We start from the raw sequence: 19,513 nt of genomic DNA on the forward strand, positions 1-19,513 counted from the left end.
ATTCTCTCTCTATCTGCCTCTTTCTCTGTCTCTCACTCTCTTTAAAATAAATAAATAGGGTTGGAGGGATTGCTTAGTGGTTAAGGCATTTGCCTGCAAAGCCAAAGGACCCAGGTTTGATTCCCCAGGACCCACATTAGCCAGATGCACAAGGGGGCACACACATCTGGAGTTCATTTGCAGTGGCTGGAGACCCTGGCATGCCCATTCTCTCCCTCTCTCTCCCTCTTTCTCTGTCAAATAAATAAATAAAAATATTAAAAAAGAAAATTGTCAGTAAAAAGTTATATCTGTACATCCAGTTCAGACCAAGTGTACCAGCTTATTATCACTAATGATCAATAGCTGAAGCCCTAACTAGTGTGCAGGCAGACAGACAACATGTAAAGATATCACGTCCTCAGATCCTAGATTTTAACACACAGAGCATCAGGAATTACCATCTCCAAGTTGTGGATGCTGACCCATTTGCATGTGACTACTCTCCATAATTTTGATGCATGACATCTCCTAACACACTGTCTAGAAAATCTAGTGACATAAAAGCTATGACAGGTAATAGTTATATATTGACAGGAAGTACTTACCCAGCTGTGGCATATTGGAAAGAGCCACATAACCTGGATGATGAATAACTGTAATATTAAAAGTTGCCTTCAGAGCTGGCTCATCAAAACAAGGGAACACATTCCTGGCAAATGTCGGTTCCATTTGAGTTGCTATCAGAGCCCTGAAACACATGTTTGGGAAAAAATTCATTTTTTTTTGTCTCAGATCAGTGGAAGATATATCTATCTATGTACCTAATACATATAACATTATATATGTGTGTATACTTATACAACATATATATGGAGAGAGAGAGAAAGAAAAGAGTCTTGTGTGTGAGAAGGAGCTAGAGGTTTTCCTTGCCTCTTTCTCACTGCCCTGCTCCCCATAATAGGCACCCACTAATTCTCACTGCAACTTAGAGTTCTTATAAAACCTAAAATAAAAATGATCCCTAATTTTCAACCACAAAATAATATTTGACTACTTACATCACAACCTTTAAACTCTTCTATAAACAAAATGGGAACAAACATTGCAAATACACTGGTCTTTAAAAAAAGAAGAAGACTTTTTCTTTCTTTTTTTGACTTCTTTTATTGACGACTTCCATAATTATAGACAATAAACCATGATAATTCCCTTCATTCCCCTCACCTTCCCCTTCACAAATCCACTCTCCATCACATCTCCAACACCAGTCTTTTGAGAAACATGCTTTTAAGAACCTGGGGTGATTTCTTTGAGAGGCTATTGCTTTCATCATCACCAAAGCACAAGTCAGTATGAAGAATGTTTATAGAGATTTTTTTTTCTCATCTCAAATGTTCCCTCTTCTTCTGGTTAAAAAGTTACAAAACAAAAAAGTTTTATTTGGGAGGCCTGTCGGGATAAAGTGCATGGATGCGTGCCAAGGGAACCTTCAAATTGCATGTGCACGGATTCATCAAATCCTCACTGCTGCTTCTCCTCCTTCCGTGGAAAAGTGCACATAGTACCACCCCTCGGAGCATTGGAAATTTGCAGGGAAAGCTCAGTGTCCAGAGTCCCTAAGCAAAGATGATGTTGTCACACTCATTTTGGCAAACGCTGCCTGAGTCTCACAAGAACGGCTTCTGGCCAACAACTTTCTCCTCGGCCCTTTTACCCCATTTGCCAAGACTCTGACCTGGGAACCCGGCTTCAGTGAGCCGTCATGAACATGAAATTCCCTTTTCGAGTTCCTGAGACTTGTACCTCTGGTGCATTTACTCTTGCTGTGTGCCTAGTTATTAAATAAATGAAAACATTCTGAAGGTGCCTGCCCGGCCCACGCCCACCTCGGAGAAGCTCTCCTCTCTAACAGGGCTTCTCAGCATGCGTACAAGTCTCATCGCTTTAGGAGGAACATAGAAGACACTTGGCACTTTCAGAAGCCTCACAGAAAAGCAAAAGAGGCAGAGACCTCTCACTGTTAGATATAGTTTGAGGTGTCTGTAAGTTCACGGTGACAAAAAACATCATTTGTAACCAGGCTGTTTTGCCCCACTTGCTTACACCATCTTATTATACGCCTGCCTTCGTGGCCTGGAAGGAAGCCTGTGGGTTCTCACGGCATCCGTTTGGCTGTAACACTTGGTCCTTCTGAGCAGTTGTGGACAAGCCACCAAGTCCTGCTGAGCTTCAGCTCTCTTACTGTCTATTTCTTTGGATTGATGGTCGGACTCTTATTCATGAAAACACAGTACCAAGAAACCGCCTGTGATTCTCCTATTCCCCTACCACCCGTATAGGTCGTTTTTGATACAGAGGAATTGAAGAAGAAACCCAAGAACCATAGTTATAGGGTAGAGGTGGTCGGCTGGCTCTCCCTAATTACACATTCACTGAAAAGGTTAGAGGACCTACAGTTGACAATAAACCAAATACAAATCATATTTATTTCCACAATTAAGAACTGCAAGAAGTTACGGTTTGTGTTTGTTATTTGTGCCACTGGCAGGACTTAACAAAAAAAAAAAAAGCTGGGTCCACAGCAACTCGGTATTTGCTCAGCCTTGGAGCTGCTACAAGAAGAATATGAAATTCTTCTTCTGCAGAGCTCATTATCCTGCCATTTGCTTGTTTTATGTGTGGGGTGGCTGTTTAGTGGTGACGGGGAGAAAGTAGAAGTCGCGTATAATTGAAAACATAGTGAGACACTATTGAACAGGGAATTCGCCCACCTGACTGCTCTGTTGAGTTGAGAGTGTAAACGACATTGTGTGACTTCAGGAAAGCTGTTTAGACTCTGGCCATCCATGCCCATAGAATGTGGGCATGGGACCAGATGATCTCTATGGTCAATTAGACCTCTAAATCTGATGCTAAGAGGGAGGAAAAGAAAGGCTCAATGCCAAGTGATGGGACCAATTAAGTCATCCGCAGTTGATAGGAGCCCTAGGGGATTCGCATGGGGCCCTTAGGAAGTTTATACCACCATGAGCTTGGAAAATGTGTCGAGCAGATGATGACACGTTAACACAAAAATGCATCGCATGGAGTGAAAAGGCAATCCCACTATGTCACATGTGCTTATAGACTAAGGAAGACCACAAGACAGACAGCTGCCTTCTCCTCAGTTATGACTTTCAAAGCTGGTGATTCTCAAGGAGGTTGCAAGATGGGAAGCAGGAGGAGTATCGGACACCTCAAGAAGGGGATCTTATGGTTCTGGGTTCACAAGGCTGGCAAGCAGCTGCCAGAGTTGCCGCTTTAAGCAAATCAAACATCACCAGGGTTTCCAAGTCCATGATTCAGGTCTCTGGAGAAGTGAAATGAAAGAAACTCTCTTGGGTTTTATTCAACTATTTCCCTGGTCTGTTTTATACAAACAGAAGTTAGGGGAAAGTGCCCACCACACACACCCCTTTTGGCGCAGTCTTAACTGCCAAGGTCTGCCGCAAGCAGCACCCACACGATCTGCTATGTCCTGAGGGGAAACCTCAGAATGGTGTGTCCCCCCCCCCCACTCTCTCTCTCTGTTGTGCAATCAGACAACTTGTAAGGATGTCTAGCATTCAGATCTTCGCATTCCTTCAGTTTTTCATTGAAGCATGCTATTATGGTCCCCATTAAGTCTATGTTTAGAGTGCTCAGCTGGCAAGGGAATTAACTAGGGAGAATTTGTCTCAGTATTGAAGAATTGCTTTTTTGTCCTCTTGTCTTGTCATACAATCATGGCCTCATAGCTCTCTGGGGCTGGAAGACATCTTAATGGCCAAAAACCACATCATACCTTTGGGGAAATCAATTTATTTCCACAAAAGAAGCCATCAATGACATCCACTCAGTAAGGCATTTGGTTTCCAAATTGTTTTATTAACTATACATGCTTATGTCTCTAGTTAACAAATGCTAAATGGCAGAGCTGGTCAAAAATTAAATATAATTGTCCAAGAGAGTTGTTCTAATTGTCCAAGAGAGTTGTCCTCAGCTCCTTAAATATTTTATACAATGATGCACACTCAGAAACCAAAATGTTGAGTAGAGCCAGATGTGAAACCACTGGACTGTGGTTCAAGGGTCGGCCTATGAGTCATGTTTGTTTACTACTTTTGTAATAAGATCTGAAAACTATAGATTCCACCAGACAACAGAATATAATATGTGTAAAAAGTCCTAAAGAAACGTGCCAAACCATGTTATGAAGATCTTCAAAGTAAATGGGCATGAGATCCGCGGGGCCTCTCTCGGGTGTCTCAGCTAGACACAGGGGGACATAGAAGGGCCAGAGAGTGAGGACAGGAGGCCAGAGAAGAGACCTTTTGGCAAACAGTGAATGATATTTAATGGGTTTCCCATGCTGTCCAAGAGTTGAGAGGAGATGTTTCCCTCTGGCCCTGGGCTCACGGCACAGAGACGGTCAGAGAGCACCTAGGGGTGCTTCTCGGAGATGAAAGAGCTCTGAGCTGGTGCCCACTCACTCCTGAGGCTGAAAGTGACCGTGAGCAACAGCCTAACTCCTACACAGTGGGATCCAAAAGGCCAGTGAGCAGCTGCTTTGGAAGAAAAAGCCAGAAGAGTACCATGACCATGAGAAACATGACAATTCCAGGCAAAAGACAGATGAATGTTCTCCCCAGAAGAACTGTGGGGCCCTGATCACAGCGTGAGCCAGGGTGAGGGCTTTCTCAGCTCCTGTCCGAGAGAGGCCCTGGAGGTGGGTGGAGGAGCTAGAAGATGCACTGCCTGATGTCCCCCGGCTGTGAAGTGACGCTTGAGACAGAGAAATAAGATAAGCTTCTGCTGGGTCAAGGGATTTCCAGGAGACAGAGAAAAGGCAGGAGAGCTACGAGTGTGTACGAAGATGATAACTATCTCAAGAGAAAAGGGCTTCTGCTAGGTCAGACAAGACGTGACAAGAGTACCAGCGCTCAAGTAAGAAGCACCCAAGGTGTTACCTCTTCCCTGGTGTGTGCACCCCGCTGGGTTATGAACGGGCTGAAGCAGAGCTATCGAGACAGGCAGGGAGGAGCAGACGCACAAGGAGAAGGGGAGAAGGACAATTATCCCCACCTGAGTCCAGAGGCAGGATGCAGGGGAGGAGACGGACGAAAACCAACAGCAAGGGCTTTCTCACTTTTACCTTTGACTTGTATTTGTGATTTCTGTGACTGCTGGCCATCTGTCATTTAATGAGCAAGTTATTATGGGCTGCTGGAGTCCATGTAGACATAGGAAAAATAACTCCACAGACTAAAGTACAAAATAACAGTAAAAGAAATAATAAATCCAGAATTTTTTGTTGCATTGACTGGCCTTGTTTTGAGACACACAAATTCTTTCCCAACACTACTCGATTTTCTGTTTTGAGAATGTGTCATACGGTAGGCACTGTGCCAGATCTATTAGCATGAGCAGCGACTTCAAGGAAGTCTTCAAATTTGGCGTCCACTCTGTATCTGCACAGCTGATTGATTTTGATCTATGCCTTGGCCTTTATTTGTCTGCTAATTTTCTGCAACTGATTACGTAAGTCCACATCTCAATATTTGTTTTCCTTTCTCTAGTATCTTCCAGGTACTTGGCTTTTATCAAGTGAGTACCACAGTCAAAAAAAAAAAAAAAAAAAAAAGCAAGTTATTCCTCAGGATCTGAGTACGGCCATATATTATTTCTAATTAATTTAAAGGGTGGAATAACTTGGAGAGCCCTACCTTCATAATTTAGAGACATGAACCATTGTTTACTGGGAACTTAGGCTATGTGGATAACTAGCAAGTGAAAGGGGTAGTGCCTGCATCAGGGGTCCAGCTCCCACGTTCTCACAATATGAAATAAAAAGAGAGAAATGAATAAATACACAGAAGCTTTGCAGCACAAAGCCTTCATAAAGGTGATTAAAGATGACTGTAAATGCAAGTGTAGGAGAACAAAGCAGTGTTTTACTTCATTATGGGGTAGGCAAAGGGCTAGAGAGATGGCTTACTGGTTAAGGCGCTTGCCTGTGAAGACAAAGGATTCTGGTTTGATTCCCCAGTACTTATGTAAGCCAGATGCACAAGGTGGTACATGCATCTGGAGTTTGTTTGCAGTGCTAGAGACCCTGACATGTCCATGTCCATCCCCCCCCCCTCAAAAAATAAATAAAAATAAAATTTTTAAAAAAGAGGTCAGGCAAAGAAAGGACATAGAGGAAAGAGCAAGTGCCAGGGATGGGTACCAGGGATGGGTTTGCAGGAGCTATCATCAGAGCTCACAGTGCTAAAAACTATTTGGCTTCCCACAGCCAGGGCACAATGATCTCCAGAATATATGTCTTGTTCAACCAAGGCCAGGAAGATAATGCTGGGTAGTGAGACAAAAGTCCTAGAGTGGGAACCATTATGGAGTTGTTCTCAAGTGCTTAAAACACAAATCAACTGGATCAAAGGGATTTCCAAGTAACTCAAGTGCCCATCCACAACAGGCCAGAATTCTCAGAGAAATGTTAGTAAATAGCTAAATCCAGCACATAACATAAAAATGTGTCAGGCACTCAATAAAATGAGAAAACACCCAAATGTTTTGAAATGCAACTAAGAAAGTTCTTAACAACACATGAAGTGAATAAGAACTCAAAAATGGAAATTAGAAAGCATTTTTAACTGGATGAATATGAGAAAGCAATAAAATATCTTCTGTGTATGGGTAAGAGGAAATTTTCTAACACTAAATACCTGTATTAGAAAAATAGAAGTGGGGGCTGGAGAGACGGCTTAGTGGTTAAGGCACTTGCCTGCCCTAGTTAGATTCCCAAAGGCCCACATAAACCATACACACAAGGGGGTGCACACTTCTGGAGTTCGTTTGCAGTGGCTACAGGCCTGGCGTGTCCATTCTCTCTCTCTCTTTCTCTCTCAAATAAATAAATAAAAATGAGAAACCTAATGGACTCTTAGAGAGAATTTAAAAAAAAAAAAAAAGAAGAAGAAGAAGTGGGCTGGGGATATAGCTCAATCAGAGAGTGTTTTCCTAGAATGCACAAAACCAGGGGTTCAATCCCCAACACTGCATAGGCTGGGTATGGTGGTACATGCCTATAATCATAGCACTCACAGCTATTGTTTGAATGTAAAATGCCTCATGTATTTGAACACTTAGTTCCCAGCTGTTGGCACTGTTTGGGATAGTTTTGGGACCTTTAGGAAGAGGAGACTTGCTTGTGTAAGTGGGTCACAAGATATGGGCCTTGAACTTTTATAGCCCATACCCACTTCCTGCTTGTTTTACTTCCTACCTCTGGCTGCAGTGTTATCAGCTGGCCTCCTTAGCTTTCTATCCCTTCAAAACTGTTAGCCAAAATAAACCCCTTTCCTTCCTTCCTGAAGTTGCTTCTAGTCAGGTATCTGTACACAGCAATGAGAAAGTAACTAGTACAGAAAACAGGTACTAAGAAGTAGGGCCATTCCTGAGATTATGCAGATCCTAAGCATTTGGAACTGGTTTCAAGGAGGAATGTGGAAGAGTTTGGAAACGTTCGGGTTACAGAAGAGATCCTGGAATGCTGAAGCAGGAAAAGCTGGAGTCTCAGAATGGAGTTGGCACATGAAGAGCGCCTATGAGGGCTATAGACAGACCTGGAGTGGTGGGGCTACCCAAGCCCTTTGAAGTGTCATTACACGTTGGAAGTATGTAACTTGTTTTTCATTTCATAAGTATTCCTAGTTAAAAGATTGCATTGAAGCTCAGAAGAGACTTTGGACTTTTAAACAATGTTGAGATTGGTAAAGTCTATAGAGACTTTTAAAATTAAACTGAATGCATTTGCATCATAAGATGGACATGAACCTATGGAAGCCATAAAACATTGTGGTTTGAAGGTAAAATGTCCCTGATAGAGCTGAAGAGATGGCTTAGCAGCTAAGACATTTGCCTATAAAGCCAAGGGACCCAGGTTTGGTTCCCAGTACCCACATAGAGCCATATGCACAAGGTAGTGCATGCATCTGGAGTTTTTTCTAGTGGCTGGAGGCCCTGGCTTGCCAATTCTTCTTTTTCTCTCTCTCTAAGTAAATAAATAAAATACTTTTAAATATCTTGGGTAGCCTCATGTGCTTGCAAAATTGGTCCCCAGCTTGGGCAGTGCTTGGGAATGTTGTGGAACCTTCAGTGGGTGGAACGTTCCTGGAAGAGCTGTCCCCTGGGAGTGGGTTTTGAAGTTTCATAACCTGACCCCACTTTTTGTTCACTCTTGTTTCCTGACCCTGGGTGAAATATGACAACCCACCTTGCCATCCCTGCCATGGAGGAAGCTACCTCTCAAAACTGTAATTCAAAATAAACTCCTTTCCTTCCTACATTGGCTTCTGGTTAGGTTTTTGTTCATAGCAGTAAGGAAGTGCCTAGTATATTCACATTATATATGAAAATTAAACCAAAATGGATCATAGCTACAGCTATCAATCCCCAAAACTTAAATCTTCCAGAAGGCAAAGAAGAAATATATTAAGAGCTTGGGTAGCAATGTTTCCCCAGATATAACAAACTCTCTCTCTCTCTCTCCCTCCCCCTCCCTCTTTCTCTCTGTCTGTGGCTCTCAAATAAAATAAAAATAAACGACAAAAAAAATTAAAACAGGAAAAGAAATTCCAATGATTTGGAAAAAAATAATAATAAAACTGGCTCTGTTTGCCTATAATATTATGATCTATTTAGAGAATTTCAGGCAATCGACAAAATACCCTGGACCTAGTGAGATCAACACAAGCGGAGCTGCGGTCAGCTTCACGTTGCTGCACGAAGAACCAACCAAGAGCAGCTGAGGGAGGAAAGGGTTTGTTCCGGCTTTACAGACTCCAGGGGAAGCTCCACGATGGCAGGGAAAACAATGGCATGAGCAGAGGGTGGACATCACCACATGGCCAACCTAAGGTGGACAACAACAAGAGGAGAGTGTGCCAAACACTGGCCAGGGAAAGCTGGCTATAACACCCATCAGCCAGCCCCCAATAATACACTGCCTCCAGGAAGATCCAATTCCCAAATTTTCACCAGCTAGGGACATAGCATTCAGAACACATAAGTTTATGGAGGACACCTGAATCAAATCACCACAGGGAGGGAATCAGCAAAGATAAATTAGGATTTTTACATAGTGTCAATATGCATGTGAAAGCCAAAATTAAATGTACAATGCCAATGCCATTTAAAGTCACATAGATGAAGTTAAATACTTGGGTCTAAGTCTTACAAGATGTATAAAGAACTTGTATTCTAAGTTCTTTGTAAATCTATGGCCCATTCGGAATTAATTTTTATGTAGAGAGGGGTGATTAGGTTCAAGTTCATTTTTGCCTATGGATAAGTAATTGTAGCACACCATTCATTTAAAACACTACTCCTCTTCTGCTGAGTAGCCTGTGCATCATTGTCAAAAATTTGAGTATTAGCCAGGCATGGTGGTGCACACCTTTAATTCTAGCATTTGAGAGGCAGAGGTAGGATAATCACTGTGAGTTTGAGGTCAGCCTGGGCTAGAGCGAGACTCTACCTCAAACTTTTTTTTTAAATATCGGCTGTATTGTATGAAGCTAAAAACCACAACAGCGTTGGCTCTCACTACTGTTAATAGTGCTGGCAGTACAGTAAGACAGACAGACGTAGGAAGTACATATGAAGCAAAAGAGCAGGTTATCCACACTGGTTATAGACTGGCTAAAAATGATAAAAATCCCAACAAAGTAAATCAAAGACCTAAACAAACGAGACTTCTGTGTTCATAGACTCAAGAGAATACAAATGCCAATTCACTCTAAGTTGATTATAAAGGTTCATCATACTTTATACAAAGGTGCTAGGAATGAGCTGGGAATGTAGTTCAGTTGCTGCAGTGTTTGTCTGGCATGAATAGAAGCCTGGCTTCAATCCCCAAGCAGCACATAAGGCCAGGCATGTTAGCACTTGAGAGGTGGAGGCAGGAGGATCAGCTCAACGTCATTCTCAGTCACAGAGCAAACTTGAAGCCACCATAGGCATGAAAATTGTGTTAAAAAAAAAAACAACCGTAGGCCCAACAGGGGAAGCTACTGAATGGATATATTATGCACCAAATTACCCTCTAAATGATTATGTTTATGCCCACATATTAGTACTGCTCTCAGTTTTCTTTCTTTCTTCTTTTTTTTTACTTTTTATTTTTAGAGAGAGAGAGAGATGGAATTGGCACATCAGGGCCTCAGCCACTGTAATTGAACTCCAGGCACTTGCACCACCTAGTGGGCACGTATGACCTTGTGCTTGCCTCACCTTTGCGTGTCTGGCTTACATGGGATCTGTAGAGTAGAACATGGGTCCTCAGGCTTTGCAGGCAAGTGCCGTAACTGCTGAGCCAGCCCTCTAGCCCTGCGCTCAGTTTTGGTTAGAGAAGTTTCTCTTTTCAGATTGTGGTGACTGCTAGAGAGACTCAAAACTCACCAAAGTGCTGACAAGTGACAGCTGAGTGTTCAGCACTTAATGAGGCATCTCTATCGAACCCTCCAAGGCCCAGGGACCATTGCCTTAAAGGTGGTGGGAGAAATGTAAGAGCCAACAAATGGGGAGAAGTGCTTTGGAATGTTGTCTTCTGGACACAAAGAGGCCATTGCATCCATGACCTCACATCACCTGCACAAGACCTGAGTAACACTGGGCCTATCAACTGGTTGCCATGGATAATAGAAGAGGACAAAAAAAGGGATGACATCAAAACAGAAGAGGAATTAGTTGGAAAGAAGAGGTGGGGGGGGTCATTAGATGTGGAGGGGAACAAAGGAGAGTGGTGGGAAGGGATTATGACCAGGGTACAATTGTGTATCTGTATGAAGGTTGTCAATAAATTTATTTTTGAAAATCCAAATAAGATTTTGAGTAATACAGGCAGAATATTATAAAATATTATAGACATTCCAAAGAACTAACATAATTATGAAAAAGAAGACAATTTCAAGACTCGGCTAGCTGAAGTAATTAAGACCATGAGAATCAACAGAACTGACACACTGTTCAGTGGAATGAAGAGCCGCATCACAGCCCACACAACAAGGGTTTTCTAACAAACCTGCAAAAGCAGCTGAGGGAGAGGGACGTAGTGTTTTCAACAACTGATACCATAATAATGGAATACTCTAGGCGAGAATATCCTGCTTTACATCAAAATTAACTCAAACAGGAATATAGCTTTAAGTGTAAAACATTTAAAAAAAGAAAAAGAAAAGAAAACTTTCAGCAAGTAGAACTTAGGGAGAAGTTCAAATTACCAAAGTATGACTTATTTTTAAAAACAAAAAGATCAACTGAATTTCATCAAAATTATATATTAAGAAGATGAAAAGCCAAGTTATGTACAGAGAGGCAATATTTATAAACCAAATATAGCTCAGAAAGAATTCAAATCAAGCCAGGCATGGTGGTGCACGCCTTTAAACCCAGCACTTGGGAGGCAGAGGCAGGAGGATCACACTGGGTTTAAGGCCACCCTGAGACTACATAGTGAATTCCAGGTCATCTTGAACTAAAGTGAGACCCTACCTTGTAAAACCAAAATAAATTAATAATAAATAAATGAATAAAACTCAGATCATATTCATCAGTAAACAATAAATGAATAACTCAATAAGAAAACTAACAAAAGACATCAGGAGGCATTGTAGTGAATACGACATCCACATTGAAAATATAATGCCATTAGCCATTAGAGAAATGCAAATTTGAAAAGCAATGAGCTATAAACCAACAGGCCAAGTATAACAACAAAAAAAAAGTAGTGACAATCCCAAGTGGTAGCCATGATGCAGAGATACTATCACTCAGACATTGCTAGTGGGGGTTAAAATGGCATAGCTATTTTGGGAAACAGTTTGACAATTTCTTCAAAGCTAGCACGCCACTACCACACAACCTAGTAATTACGCTGTGAACGTCCATTCCAAAGAAATAAAGACTTGTGTTCATACAAAAAACCTGTACGCTGGGCTGGAGAGATGGCTTAGCGGTTAAGCGCTTGCCTGTGAAGCCTAAGGACCCCGGTTCAAGGCTAGGTTCCCCAGGTCCCACATTAGCCAGATGCACAAGGGGGCGCACGCGTCTGGAGTTCGTTTGCAGAGGCTGGAAGCCCTGGCACGCCCACTCTCTCTCTCTCCCTCTATCTGTCTTTCTCTCTGTGTCTATCGCTCTCAAATAAATAAATAAATAAATAAACCTGTACGCAATTATTCATAAAGCTTTATTTGCAGTAGACAAAAACTCCTAACCACCAAAATATCCCTCTATAGGTAATTGACTAAAACCATGGCACATCCAACCACAGAATGCCATTCAGTAATAAAAGGGCCAAATGATTGACATGCACATCTTGTAGAGATTGCAAGAACGTTGTACTGTATGGGAAAGGCCAATTTCTAAAGGTCATATTGTCTGATTCCCTTTATATAACATTAAGAAAATGACAAAATTACAGAGAGGAAGGACAGACGTGTGGTTGCCAGTGGCTAAGAACGCTGACATAGGAGCATGAGTGACTCTGAAGGGAAAGTATGAGGGCCATCTCCCAGGGGATGGAGCAGTACTCTGCCTTAATTGTCTACTCATGTGGTGAGATAAACGAAACGACGCAGCTATACCACCAATGTCAAGTTCCTGCTCTTGACAGTATACTCTAGTCAGATGGGGAAACTGAGAGAGTGAATCTTCAGTGTAGTAGTCTTGTAACTTCTGTGTATGTATACCTACTTCAGAATAAAAGAGAAAATGTAAGGCACTGACTGCATCGGAATTATAAGGCAACTTTTAAAACATGCAACTTTTCCAAACCCTAAATTCACTGATCTACAACGTTTGGACTTTTTAAACGTAATAAAATTATCATCTTTGTTTTAAAGAGCATAGCTCAGGCTGGAGGGGTAGCTTAGCGGTTAAAGTGTTCACCTACTAAGCCAAAGGACCCAGGTTCGATTCCCTAGGACCCACGTTAGCCAGATGCACAAGGGGGTGCATGCGTCTGGAGTTCGTTTGCAGTGGCTGGAGGCCCTTGAGTGGCCATTCTCTCTCCCTCTCAAATAAATAAATAAATAAAAAGTAAAGTGCATAGCTCCATAGCATTAGGTCCATTCATATTGTGCAATCAGTATCCTGAACGCTTTTTCATCTTGGAAAACTAAAACTCTACGCCTGATCATTGATAATTCCCTCTTCCCCTAGACCTTCATTCTTCCTTGCTTGGACCCTTTTTACACTCAGATGCACAAGGAACACAGCAGTTTCCATGTTTAGGTCAGGATGAGGCTGTTCGCTCCTCAAATAACAACCTGGGGGGAGAGGGTTAGGGTCCCACAGCCTTCACTGCGCCAGCTTCTCATTTCCTCTCTATTCTCAACTCTGGAAGCTACCTTTATCCACTCCAAGAGTAAGGTCACAGAATGGTGTAGAAACAGGCTTAGTTCACGCAGTTCATTTTCAAAGTCTGGGCTGACCAGCTGCCACCTGCCTGCCACAGCCCATTATTCAGCCCAGGGACTCTCTGTCTTTGGCTTCATGCTTAACTATGGTGTTTTCCTCCTGGTTCCAGAAGCAGAAATGCAAGGGACCAACAAAGTCCAGGCCACAGCTCTTCAGAGGCACCACTATCCTGCAGCTCTATCTTGGTGTTTTTTTTTTAATTTTTTTTTGTTCATTTTTTACTTATTTATTTGAGAGCGGCAGACATAGAGAGAAAGACAGATAGAGGGAGAGAGAGAGAGAATGGGCGCGCCAGGGCTTCCAGCCACTGCAAATGAACTCCAGACGCGTGCGCCCCCTTGTGCATCTGGCTAACGTGGGACCTGGGGAACCGAGCCTCGAACCAGGGTCCTTCGGCTTCACAGGCAAGCGCTTAACCGCTAAGCCATCTCTCCAGCCCTCTATCTTGGTTTTTAATGTTCTGAAAAATGTGGTTTCTAGTTGGCTGGTGCGGTAGGAAAATGGGAAGGGACTTTCCTGTGACCGCTGGTTTGTCTGGGTCATGGCCCACTAAGGCTGAAAGGAGGAAGAGATGGAGCAGCGAAGACTCCTGACGACAGGAAACCTTGCCAGTGGTGTACGCAGTCTCATTTTTTTTTTCTCTTCTGGAAGATTAAGGTGCATTGTTATGTTAAGTTATTCACTGGTGTGCATAACTTGGACAACATATCATTCTCGTGAGATTTCAAATGTATTTTTAAAGAATAAATGCACATTTGATGTGCACTGATTTGATTAATGCACAGAAAAGTTACAGATTACATACCGATTAAGACAGCCTGTTAAGCTAATTGCAAAACCTTTGAAACATCAAAAGAAAAGAGAGGCACTTTGGTGTGTCCCAGCGCCTGAGAGCATTTCCTCTAATAATAAAAGGGGGAAATACATGCGGTTGTGGGAAGTTGAAACGCTCCTCTAATGTGTGAATTGAAAAAGAAAATATCTCTAGTTAAAAACAAAACAACAACAAAAAATGTTGTCTTTCATTTCCCTGCTTTGGTGTGATTTCAGCAGTGAGGTCTCCGAGCAGGGATGGAGACCATTCAGCAGCGGCTGGAAACTCTCCCTGTGGGAGACAGTATAGCAAAGAGTGTTTAAAAAATAATAATAATGCACGCACGTGGGCTTGCACACTCAGGGGCAGGTGTCTTGTCATCACTCTTACTTTTCCTCAGCAAAGGAACCAGCTGTTTGCCAGCAAAAGAAGAGGTGCCCCCCCCAGGACAGGGGAGGGAGCAGATAAATTAAAGGCGATTCTGAAATCAGGGAGAATCTTACCAAAAAAAGTAATAATAATCAAGCCATGAGGAAACAATCAGGCCTGAGGTGAGTACACGGGCTGCAAGAGCCTAGGTTACAGCGAAGGGTGGAGAGGCGGGAGCGAGAAACTGCAGAACCCAGGCCCCGGAGGATGCTTTAGCCCAAGGCGGCTCCAAGGGTAGCAAACACAGCGAGTTCCCAGGTAAGTTTGCTGCAGCGGCTGGTGAAAAACGCCAACCTTTTGAGCGGCACGGGGTTTGTTCAGAACCATGAAATAGGCCGGAGAGATGGCTTAGCAGTTAAGGCGCTTGCCTGAAAAGGCAAAGGACCCAGGTTCAGTTCCCCGGGACCCACGTAAGCCAGATGCCCAAAGTGATGCATGTGTTTGGAGTTCGTTTGCAGCAGCTGAAGCCCTTAGCAGCCCATTTTCTCCCCTCCTCTCCTCTCTCCTCTCTCCTCTCTCCTCCTCTCCTCTCCTCTCCTCTCCTCTCTCTCGCACCCTCTACACCCCCTCTCCCTCCCCTAAATAAGCAAGCCGGGTGTGGTGGCGCATGCCTTTAATCCCAACACTTGGGAGGCAGAGGTAGGAGGATCGCCATGAGTTCAAGGCCACCCTGAGACCATACCTCAGAAATAAATAAATAAATATTTAAGGACACTCTTAACTTGAAGAAAAAAAAAAAAAGATGAAGTAATTCCGGCTAGGTAATGACCTCAAAGGAGGCAACGAAAGGTACAAATTGGATGGACAGAAACCTTAAAGTAACCAGAGGAGGGGTGTGAGTCTCAAAACCTTTCTTCCTGGCATCGTTTGGGGAGGGAGGACAAGGAAAGGACGACCTTCGCTTTTGGCTTTTGAAGAAGAGGAAAACAAGTCTTTGACGAGGGCACTGGACACACGCGGACCAGTGCGCAGCGCCTCCGGGGAGAGGTGCGGCGTCGCGGGGTTTGGTGGGCAACCCTTACCTGCTCTCGCCCTGGTCCGTGTAGACGTTCAGGAAGAGTCCCTCGGTGACTTCGTGAACCGCCCGGCCCGAGAAGCTGAGCTGCAGCTCATAGCGGTGCCCGGGCTGCAGGGCCTGGCCGAGTTTCAGCACCACGTATTCCGTGTCCAGCGCGAACCACACCGCGTCCACCGGCACCCGGGCCACCGTGTCGTTCCCGGTCGCCGCCGGGGCCAGGGGGCCTCGCACTTCGGCGCTCTCCACATCCAGCAGCAGGCTGTGCAGCAGCAGTTGCGCCGTGGCCACGGCGCAGCGCACGGTGATGTTCACCCGGCCCGTGAAGCTCCCGCTCGGCGGTGACAGGTCGTCGGGCCGCAGCCGGGGCCACAGCTCCAAGTCGTAGTGCAGCGGCACGAGCCAGGGCGGCAGACGCAGCTCGTCCCAGGGCCCCGGCAGGCGCCAGTCCTGAGCGGCGGTTGTCACCGCGGGTTCCCGCGCACGGCTGGGGCTCGGGGTGGCCGGGGCCGCGTCCTGCTCGCGGGAGGGAGGGGACGACGCGGCGGCCCCGGCCCCAGAGTCCGACCGCACGGAGGGCTGGACGCGCGCGCAGCGGCCGTACAGCGAGGCCAGCGCGGCCAGCGCGAGCAGCAGAGCGGCGCACAGCCCAGCCAGCAGCAGGGCCACCCCGCGGCTCACGTAGAAGCCGGACCTGGAAGGGGGCCTCATGGCACGGGTCGGGGGAGACTTGTGCGAGCAGAGGAGCTGGGTCCCTCCTCTTTTGTACCGTCCCTACTTCTTCCAACCCCCCCCTTCCCCCCGGGGAGCCTGGGAGGGCTGGGACAAAAGACAGCGACGGGGAGCACGGCTTTGCCCCTCCAACCAACCAAAATCCAAATCCCAGCATACCCGCTCCCGCCCCACCAGGGACGCGGGAGGAAAAGGCGGACCCCGTGGAGAGGGGCGCGCGCTCCCCTGGGGTGGGAAGGGAAGCCCTGCGCAGTTGGAGGAGGCTGCGCTCGCACCAAACTCGAACTGGATCGTCTGGGACCAGATCCGGGCTATCTGGATGCCTGGGATCTGCGACACTGACCTGCCTGGTTCAGGTATTGTGGGGAAAGGTTCAGGTACCAAGCCCCGAGCCTCGGTGCCCGCAGGGATGAGCTGTCAGGAACACAGTTACCCGCCGACATCACCCCGGGGGCGTCCTGCGACGGACACGGGGAGGGGGGTTGAAGACGATGGCCTTTGGGGACGCTCTCTGAAATGACCCTGCCATGACGATGACAAACGTCTGAGCCGGAAACTTACACCTGGGGTGTACCCGGCCTAGAAAGTTACATGTTGGAGCTTTGGAACAACAGTTTGGACTCCCAGAGGCTCCCAAGTTTAGGGAACCCGGCTGGAGCAGGGATCCGCATACAGCTGGGGAGCGCGGAGCCGGCCTCTCCTGGAGGAAGAGAAGGGAAGGGCTGCGCGCGCTGTCTGCGATTTTCTTCTCCTGGCACTGGCTGTAGCTCTCGGGCATCCCTAGCCGGGACTTGGGGACTCCAGCATACAAAATAAGCTCATCTCAAGCAAAGGGGATAACATAATCCTGCTTCCAATGTCCCCACCCGGAAACCACGGGGCTGGAACAGTCTTCCCCGGCGGCGCCCTGCTCAGTGAGCTCGTCCGCACGCCAGGCATCTGTTTGCCATTTCGCCAGTGCGCCCGGGCGCGTCTCCAGCCTGCGCGCGCGTCGGGCGTCTGCACGCGCGCACGGTTTCAAGAGAGGTCGGGGGAGATGGAGTGGGGGGCCGATGAAGATCCGCTGAAGGCTGAAGAATTCGTTGCAGCATATTACGTCTTTGCACTCTAGGGTGTTTCTTTTTCTTTTTGTCTCAAAGAGAAAATAATTTGGCATTCCTATGTATTCTCTTCCAGTGATGAAACTTTTTATCTGTGGGTACATCACGGTGATTCTCGTGAGAAATGGACACTTCCTCTCCCCTGACACTGAAATCAGTCACAAGGACCACACCACCTCCATGGTCCCCGTATGGAGACCGGGCAATGGGCGCAAATTAGGTATGAAGCTCAGGCAAGTGGATGTCCGGTCATTCGAAGGCCAGTCTTCTGGATTTTGGTTGGATTTGCTTCTCTCTCCCCGCCCCCCCTCTCTCTCTCCCTCCCGTCCCTCCCCTCCCCTCTCGTCTCTCTCTTTTTCCAGAAAAGGATCAATCTGTTTAGAACTCATTATAACCACATGCGTGGTTCTCAGAAGATCCTAGGTGGAGGAAAGATCCCTCGATTTCTATATCCTCAGTGGAGCTGTGCTGCTAGAACTGTGATCGCTTGTGGTAGCAGATCCTCGGAGTTTAAGTCATCAGAGGGGAATTGTGATGAGTTAATTAGTTAATAGTCGTACAACACCGCAGGGGACTTAAAAAATGTTTGGGGGTCCAACATAGAGCCTTGGACAAAGGAGCAACATCCCCAACATCTCCAACCCTTGGAAATATTGCTGGATTCCAGATTCCCAAGGAAAGGCCAAAAAAAAAAAAAAAAAAAAAAAAAAAGGAAAGAAGTCAGTAATTGGATTAGTTCAAACACACCAGGTGTTTCACCTCCCAACTATGTGTAGGAAAATACTGAAAAATCTACCTGCAGACATTTTAAATCCGTTTTTCTAGCATCGTTAAAGAAATAGATTAGCTCCTACATGAAGTTTTGAAGTCACAGAACCACACCAAATTTTGCAGCAACTGCAATATTTATTAAAAGAAAAAATATTTATAGTAAACCATTTTTATCAAAAAAGTTACAAAATAGCACCCTGGCTAAATCAGGATTATAATAAACCTTAAAACACAGTGTTACAGAAGTTATTTGAGATCTGGAGAGATGGCTTAGTGGTTAAGGCATTTGCCTGCAAAGCCAAAGGACGCAGGTCCGATTCCCCAGGACCCACTTTAGTCAGATGCACAAGGAGGCCCACTCTTTGGAGTTTGTTAGCAGTGGCTGGAGGCCCCAGCACGCCCATTTTCTCTCTCTCCTTCCCTCCCTCCCTCTCTCTCCCTCTTTCTGTCAAATAAATAAATTAATTAATTAATTAATAAAAAAAATTTTTTTAAAGCATGTGAAAAGTTTAGGGAGTAAAAAAAAAAGAAGTCATTTGATACACCAATGACCAGAGAGTGCTGGAGTTCAGATCAGTTTCCAGGAAAATATTTACTAGACTTCTTTTAAAATTCTAATGAGCTGCTCAGAAAACTACTTAACACTACTCAGATCAACTCAAGCTACAGTGGTTCTCCGTGAAGTGATTCTCACCCTGGCCTCACCTTGGTGCCTCCTACCATATGGCAAGTTCTGGAGAAAGTCTGGTTATCTCACCTAACAGGAAGTAGGGCTACAGCTATGTAGTGAGGAATGCTACTCCTCATCCAAAAATGCTCTATACAGCAAGCAAGTGGCCTGCCGATGATGTCATTAGCATCACTGTTCAGAATCCTTAGCTAGAGCAGTGATTCGCCCACCTCCCAAACCCTCCCCGCCCCCAGGTGAGGTTTCAGCTTCGCTCCTAGGCTGCTTACTCTTTTCTGTGGGTTATACATCCACATGGCTATTATTCTTCCATCTTTTTTCTTGATACTTAGCAGGAACCCCTACGCCTCTTGGAGGACATACATTTTCTTTTCCTTGTCTTCACAGACTTTGCAAACTCCATTTTTTAAAATGGGTCACATATTCATCAGCTGAAAAAATTTTAAAGTGGAATTTAACATTTTAAGATCACTTGCTTTGAC

General features: G+C 45.2%; 1 protein-coding gene across 1 annotated transcript in view; it reads right to left on the reverse strand.

Moving 5' to 3' along the window:
- Positions 1–16,451, reverse strand: part of Lvrn (laeverin) — a 77,254-nt gene extending 60,803 nt beyond the window's left edge. The window contains exons 1-2 of the mRNA XM_004651560.2: positions 15,748–16,451; positions 588–730 (exon numbers count right to left, since the gene is read on the reverse strand). Coding sequence (XP_004651617.1) covers positions 588–730; positions 15,748–16,451 — 847 coding nt within the window. The remainder of the gene's footprint in view (positions 1–587; positions 731–15,747) is intronic.
- Positions 16,452–19,513: the final 3,062 nt, after the last annotated feature.

Source organism: Jaculus jaculus, chromosome 14 (genome assembly GCF_020740685.1).
Source record: "Jaculus jaculus isolate mJacJac1 chromosome 14, mJacJac1.mat.Y.cur, whole genome shotgun sequence".
NCBI lineage: Eukaryota > Metazoa > Chordata > Mammalia > Rodentia > Dipodidae > Jaculus > Jaculus jaculus.